Genomic DNA, 7,822 nt, shown 5'->3' on the forward strand with positions numbered 1-7,822 from the left:
TTATTCAAAACAGAAAACTGGAGTAATCAGATAATAATTAGATCTGTTTTTTGTTGTTAGTTTAGAGAAATCTGATCATCAAAAACACTCGAGAGCAGCTTGTAACTTACATTTTCGCTTTATTCTCGTCTTTTCTACATTAGTTTAACCTTTTTGCTTAATTTTCCGAGTCAAAACCTGCACGGATCAATCATAAAACAGTGTGCGTCTCATAAGTATCTATAATAAACTAGTAATAATGATAATAAACATTGAGGTGAAAGGTTTTAAGGTGGTAAAACATGGCATTTTATTCAACACTGAGTTCACATTTTCCTTATTCACAGATCCACAATGGCACCGTCCAAAAGACACCGAAAGCAGAAAGTTACAAGTAGTAAAAAGAAAAAGAAAGAAAGAAATATGAGATTCACAAGAGACAGAAAAGGCACAAAAACTTAAAAACGAGAGCGAAGGAAGAAGAGCGAAGCGCCGGACACGGGACAAAACTAAAGACACGGAGGAGGTTTAAAGCTGGGGTTTGTCCAGAGTTCAGCCGCTCATCACCATCTGCACCAGCTCTAAAAACACAAACACACCAGGAAATCACTGTCAAACCTTCATTCAATTAGACACGAGATACTTGAAGAGACAATCGCCCTGTAGATCAAAGATAACGCCTCAATACAGATCCACTATTCAAAGCCGTTTCTGAACCTTTGAATTGTTATTGTTTATTATTGATATTTATCTCATTATTAGGCCCGAGCGCCACAAGCTGGCGAGAGGCCTATTAATCTCGTAAGGCCGTGCGAAGCACGGCTGCGAAAGTGCGCACGTAGTGCGCACGAAATCGAGCGCGAAGCGCTCGCCCACTTCCAAACACTCACTAACGCACTCCTTCACTCACGCACGCCCCGTGCATACTAATTAGTAGTAGGAAAATGGAACATTACCGTTGTAAACGGGCGAAGCCCGTGCAAAAGTGCGCACGAAACGAGCACTTTACATTTACGCGAAGCGGTCGTCATCCCCATATAAAGCACTCATTTGCCCTAAGTAGCTCACGAATACGTTCCCCATCTCTTGCATGTTCCGTGCATATAAGCATGTAATGCAAAAATTGAACATTATTACTGTATAGAGGGCCAAAAACACAAAGTGGGCGGAGCCCACTCAAAATTAACGAAAGTACCCGTCAGTGACCAGGGACCCACACCATGAGGTAGGAAAGCGCGAGCGCTTTCCGAAAATGTATAGTTTATGATATTTGATAAATGGGAAACATTGTTTTCGCATCGGAATATTCTTCTTCTTCTTCTCGGGACCAACCCCCCTATTTTTCACCCAGTGAACATTGACGAAAAGTCACAGAAATTTGCACACCTCTAAAAATCGTGCCTCTCTACATTCTGGCTATTTTCCTTTTCTAAAATAAAAAAAATTGGCGCGTCAGCGCCCCCAAATGTACCAAAAATGCATTGAGAGATGGGAAATGACCCAAAAAAATCTGATCGTAGAATCATGAAATTTGGCGCAGAGGTAGATGGTGACAAGATAAGTAAAAAATATTATTACGGCAACGCCGTCCGCCCAACCAAATGTTGGCCATATTGCTTCAAAAATGGCTAAACATGACTTGGGAGTTTTTCCAAACGTCGTACTTTTACGAACTCCTCCCAGGGCGTTGGCCCTAAAAAGCTGAAATTTGGTGAAAATGCTACTGAGGAGTGGGACATCAAAAGTTATCCAAATTAAATTGATACCTGTCACGGTCTCTGTGCGGCGAAGCCGCAAACTTTAGCTAGAATTTCAGAAGTCTCCCAAATTTAACATTTCTGCCGTTTGCGCAGATAAAGTCCGAATTGCGTCAAATTAGAATCTGTTGTTAAACTCTTTGCCCTAAACCTACTTGAAGTGAAATAAATTAATTTGGCGCCACAGCGCCCCCTACAGATTTTATATGGAGGTTAAATGTTTAGTTTTGCGAAATTATATGAAATTTTTTGACACACAACTCAATTTTAGAATCCCCATCAAAAAAGTAAATGAGACCCATGTCATAATTGTTATGACTTTGCCGTAGCGATGACCAAAACCTCCCACGTTATTCCAATGGGGAAATCGCCAGAACATGTTTACACTTTAGACTTTCACCAACTCCTCTTAGGGCGTCAGCCCTATCAACGTGAAATTTGGTGAGACTCATCTTCAGGGGTGGACCATCAAAAGTTATCCACATTTTTATTCAAAAAGTTACGGTCTCTGTGCGGCAAAGCCGCACATTTTGCCAAGAATTCAAAATAGAATTGCTTTTTGATGGTAAAACAAAGGGGAGAAGATGTGACAGCGTCACAGATTCAGCAGTAGGCGTAATAAAAGGACGCGCCCCAATGATCCTTTAATTACAATATATTATTATATATTATTTTTGTATTTATTATTATTGTAATTTATTATTATTTATTTTATTATTAATACAATTATGTAATTTATTATTTTTTAATTATTATTGTATTCATCTATTATTTTGTATTTGTTTTTATTTCCATCATTATTGATATTTATTTATTTAATTATTTATTTATTTAATTATTATTGTATTCAACTATTATTTTGCATTCATTTTTATTCTTTTTAATCATTTATTTTAATTTAATGCTGTTTTTTCATCATAAAATTATTATTTGATTAATTATTTTTTATTTAACGTTATTAAATTATTTGATTAATTATTTTTGTATTTATTAAATTATAATTATTGAAGCTGAGGTGTGATGCTTGTAAAAGGTCTGAATTTGAGGCTTATATTCATCACTTATTTTATGATTAGATTAGCATATTTGATATTTATTTTTTTATCTTTATCTCAATGTTGTTTAAACGTTTCGTAAACGTCTCGTAAACACAGAATTATGAAACGTCACCTTCGTAGTTTATGCAGCCGTTTGCGTCTTCGTGTCCGGCCAACAGCGTCTCCACTTCTTCTTCTGTCATTTTCTCACCTGTAACCACGGAAACGGAACAAGTTTACACACGTGCCACTGTTTCGTACGGCACCTGAACACGCGACCGACCTGAACACGCGACCGACCGGAACACGCGACCGACCGGAACACGCGACCGACCAGTACACGGGACCGACCGGAACACGCGACCGACCGGAACACGTGACCGGAACACGCGACCGACCGGTACACGGGACCGACCGGAACACGCGACCGACCGGAACACGCGACCGACCGGAACACGCGACCGATAGGAACACGCGACCGATAGGAACACGCGACCGATAGGAACACGCGACCGGAACACGCGACCGACCGGAACACGCGACCGACCGGAACACGCGACCGACCGGAACACGCGACCGGAACACGCGACCAGTACACGGGACCGACCGGAACACGCGACCGACCGGAACGCGCGACCGACCTGAACGCGCGACCGACCTGAATGCGCGACCGACCGGAACACGCCACCATCGGAACCACCTTAACACGCGACCAACCGGAACACGCGACCGACCGGAACATGCCACCACCGGAACACGCCACCACCGGAACCACCTTAACACGCGACCGACCGGAACACGCGACCGACCGGAACATGCCACCACCGGAACACCTGTAACACGCAACCGACCAGTACACGCAACCGACCGGAACACGCGACCGACCGGAACACGCCACCACCGGAACACCTGTAACACGCAACCGACCAGTACACGCAACCGACCGGAACACGCGACCGACCGGAACACGCCACCATCGGAACCACTGTAACACGCGACCGACCGGAACACGCGACTGACCGGAACACGCCACCATCGGAACACACCACCACCGGAACCACTGTAACGCGCGACCATCGTAACGCGCGACCACCGGAACCACCGGAACACGCGGCGACCACCGGAACCACCGGAACACGCGGCGACCACCGGAACCACCGGAACACGCGGCCACCACCGGAACACGGGACGACCGACCGGAACACGGGACGACCGACCGGAACACGGGACGACCGACAGGAACACGGGACCACCGGAACGACCAGAACACGGGACGACCAGAACACGGGACGACCAGAACACGTACCCAGCGTGGTGAGAACGTGCCGTAGCTCCGCCCCCATGACCGTGCCGTTGCCCTCCTTGTCGAAGACGCGCAGACCTTCCACGATGTCCTCAAACGAACCCTGCTCCTTGTTTTTGGTGATGGCCTGAAACATGGGCAGGAACTGCTCAAAGTCCAGCATCTTGTGGTTCATCTCTGCGACGCAAATGCAAATACATTACATTCCATTCAATTAATACATCAAATAAGACAAAATAAAATAAGTAAAATTAATTCATGAATAAAATAAAAAGTAAAATAAAAAGTAAAATAAAAAGTAAAAGATAAATAAAACACAAATAGTACATAAATACATGAATAATTAAAGAAAATACAACAAAAAATAAATTAAAAATACATAAAAAATAAAATAAAAATCATAAAAAATAAAGTAAAACATGATAAAGAAAACAAATTAAGTAAAACTTTTAACGATTACTGATGGTTTTTATTTGTTTGAATTGTGATTTTAATGGGTCTTTCTCGCTCTTTGAACGACTGTGCTTGCGTTGCCCTCCTGTATCCCACACGGTGGCCCCGCACGGTGGCCCCGCACGGTAGCTCCACATGTTTCTCCTCAGTACCTTCCATCTTGGGGTTCCCGAGGACTTTGAGGACCTCAGCGTTGATGGGGTTTTGTCCCAGGGCCCTCATCACGTCGCCGCACTGGCTGAAGCAGATCTTTCCTTCTCCCGTGCGGTCGAACAGCATAAACGCCTCTTTGTACTCTGGACACATTAACAATTTAGCTCGTTAGAAAAGGACAAAAGGCTCCAATTATTTAGCTCAATGTGTGTTTTATTCTGTACAAATCGTGTAGTTTAGACTTGTAAAATGTGCTTAGAAATGCAACATTTAAGTCATAAACGAAGGACAAAAATGTGGTGAGAATATCTTTGTGTTTCTTCAAATAGTTTGTTATAGTCGCATTTCAGTTGGGGCTGTGCAACTTCAGTCGTGCAGCAGATTTTCATGAGTTTTCGGGAAGATCTTAAAGGGTTTTATCGAAAAAATTGAAGCACGAAATGTAAATAAATGCTGCGTTTAATCTACTTTTTACTGGTGAATACAGTGTTCACAAGTAGTTTCTGTGTGAGTATTTGTCATTTGTGCGATCTCTGGAGCAGATACACGGTCAAATCACAGAGATTCATCGTTTTGGCCCCGTTTAGTCGACTAATCAGAGCAAAGAGCGTCTAAAGTAGTTTGAATACAGAATAAAAGCTGTGTCATGTGTAAAAACTGCCAACACTGTACACGTTTGAGACATTTGAACCTGAAAAATGGACAGAGCCAGGTTTTAAAATGTATATTTGGCATAAAAACTCAAATTTCACCACATTTTTTGCAGTTGAAGCTTGACTCGATCAGACTTGGATTCAGTTTCGTCACTTTAAGGACTGATCTTTACGTCTTAAGTGGATTAAATGGAATAAAAACACACATTTTGGTGCAAACGGACCGTGAACAGAACCACAGAGGAGTTTGGCGTTTGCAGACATTGTGTCGGAACTGGTTTTGCCGTATCGTTCTTACGTTACAGCCCTTTGGCAAACGAGTGTAACGCGAGAGCCAGACCAGCTCGTTATGAAGCGGCTCGTTATGAAGCGGGTCGTCTGCCGCACGTCACTGACCCATTTCAGGACGAAAATATCTACGAGCCAGAAGAAGAGCCAGAGGAAGAGCCAAAAGAGGTGCCTGAAGAAGAACCAGAGGAAGAAAAAGAGCTAGAAGAGCCAGAAGAAGAGCCTGAAGAAGAGCCAAAAGAGCCTGAAGAGCCCGTTTAAAACCACCTGAAGAACGTTTATTAATCAAAGACGAGAAGTGAAAGTACAATGACATAAGTACTAATTCCATCAGGTACACTGAATATAAATATATTAGTTCATAAATCTAATGTTTACTATATATAATATATATATATATATATATATATATATTTATTATATATATATATATAAATTAATTTTTGAAAACTGCGGTCATAAAGCCTCTCCTAAAGAAGAGCAGTCTTGATGCCGCAGTACTGAGTCATTACCGGCCCATCTCTAATCTGCCATTTTTGGGCAAAGTCCTTGAAAAGGTTGTTTACCAACAGCTCACAGATTTCCTCTTAATAAACAACTCATTTGATGTTTTTCAGTCAGGTTTTAGATCTCATCACAGCACTGAGACTGCTCTTGTCAAGGTGACAAATGACATCCGCCTGAACACTGACACGGGCAAAGCCTCAGTCTTAATTCTGTTAGATCTGAGTGCTGCTTTTGACACTGTCGATCATGGGATCCTCTTACAGAGACTAGAGGACTGGGTGGGCATCACTGGCACTGCCCTAAACTGGTTAAGGTCCTATCTGGAAGACAGGAAGTACTTTGTTGAAATTGGTAGCTGTGTCTCAGACCACATGACCCGGACCTGTGGAGTGCCCCAAGGGTCAGTCCTGGGTCCCCTTCTGTTCAACCTCTACATGCTGCCGTTAGGTCAGTTGATACGCAGTGAAAATGTGTCCTATCACAATGATGCAGACGACACTCAGATCTATGTTTCACTGTCGGCAGGTGACTTTGGACCAGTAGATTCACTCTGTCACTGCATCCAACAGATCAGTGTGTGGATGCAAAACAACTTTCTCCAGCTGAACTCAGACAAGACTGAAATAATCGTTTTTGGCCCACAGAAACAAAGAGAAAGTGTTAGCGGTCACCTCCAGAGTCTCGCTCTAAAACCTACAAACCAAGTTAGAAATCTGGGGGTAATAATGGACTCAGACTTGAACTTTAATTGCCACGTCAAATCAATAACATCAGCAGCTTTTTACCATCTAAAAAACATTGCCAAAATCAAAAATATAGTGTCAAAACCAGATTTAGAGAGACTAATCCATGCGTTTGTCTCCAGTAGATTAGACTACTGTAACGGCCTGCTCACTGGTCTCTCCAAACGAGTTGTAAAACAGCTGCAGTACATCCAGAACGCTGCTGCTCGGGTCCTGACTAGAACCAGGAAGTATGATCACATTAGTCCTGTTCTCAGGTCTCTGCACTGGCTCCCTGTGGCTCAGAAAATAGACTTTAAAGCAGCTCTGCTTGTGTACAAGTCTCTCCATGGCCTAGCACCAAAGTACATCTTGGATATGTTAGTGCCATATGAACCATCTCGGACTCTGAGGACCTCAGGGACCGGCCTCCTGCTGGTGCCAGAGTCAGGACAAAACATGGGGAATCTGCGTTTCAGTTTTATGCAGCTAAAATCTGGAACAGTCTTCCTGAAGATGTGAGACAGGCTTCTACTCTGACAATGTTCAAATCTAAGCTAAAAACAGTTTTGTTTAGCTGCGCATATGACTGAAAGGATTTTTTCTTTGCACTCTTCTCTTTTGTTTGTGATTTTATTAGTTTAGAAAATCAGTTGGATTGATAATTTTTAATTTAGTTAATTTTATTGTATTTCTGTTTCTGTCATTTCTTTGTGATTTGAATGCATTTTTCCTGCTGTGAAGCACTTTGAATTGCCTTGTGTATGAAATGTGCTCTACAAATAAACTTGCCTTGCCTTGCCTAATTTAAACAAACACTGAACACGAAAGACAACCAAAGGGCAAGACAAATATTATAAAATAAAATAAATAAAATAAAACACACACAACACGCCCTAAATAAGTCCCATTTATCAAATATGTCAATTTTTCAATCATAGTTTTGAATTCAATTTTATCGTTATTATTA

At 42.2% G+C, this 7,822-nt stretch overlaps 1 protein-coding gene across 1 annotated transcript in view; it reads right to left on the minus strand.

Annotated features, from left to right (window-relative positions):
* Positions 1-264: 264 nt before the first annotated feature.
* myl6 (myosin, light chain 6, alkali, smooth muscle and non-muscle) overlaps positions 265-7,822 on the minus strand; it is an 8,885-nt gene continuing 1,327 nt past the window's right edge. Inside the window, exons 3-6 of the mRNA XM_072451517.1 lie at positions 4,682-4,825; positions 4,080-4,253; positions 2,907-2,984; positions 265-560 (exon numbers count right to left, since the gene is read on the minus strand). Coding sequence (XP_072307618.1) covers positions 532-560; positions 2,907-2,984; positions 4,080-4,253; positions 4,682-4,825 — 425 coding nt within the window. The 3' untranslated portion in view covers positions 265-531. The remainder of the gene's footprint in view (positions 561-2,906; positions 2,985-4,079; positions 4,254-4,681; positions 4,826-7,822) is intronic.

This window comes from Eucyclogobius newberryi, unplaced genomic scaffold, assembly GCF_026437365.1.
Source record: "Eucyclogobius newberryi isolate DKJ021-1_F unplaced genomic scaffold, fEucNew1.0.hap1 SCAF_19, whole genome shotgun sequence".
Classification (NCBI taxonomy): domain Eukaryota; kingdom Metazoa; phylum Chordata; class Actinopteri; order Gobiiformes; family Gobiidae; genus Eucyclogobius; species Eucyclogobius newberryi.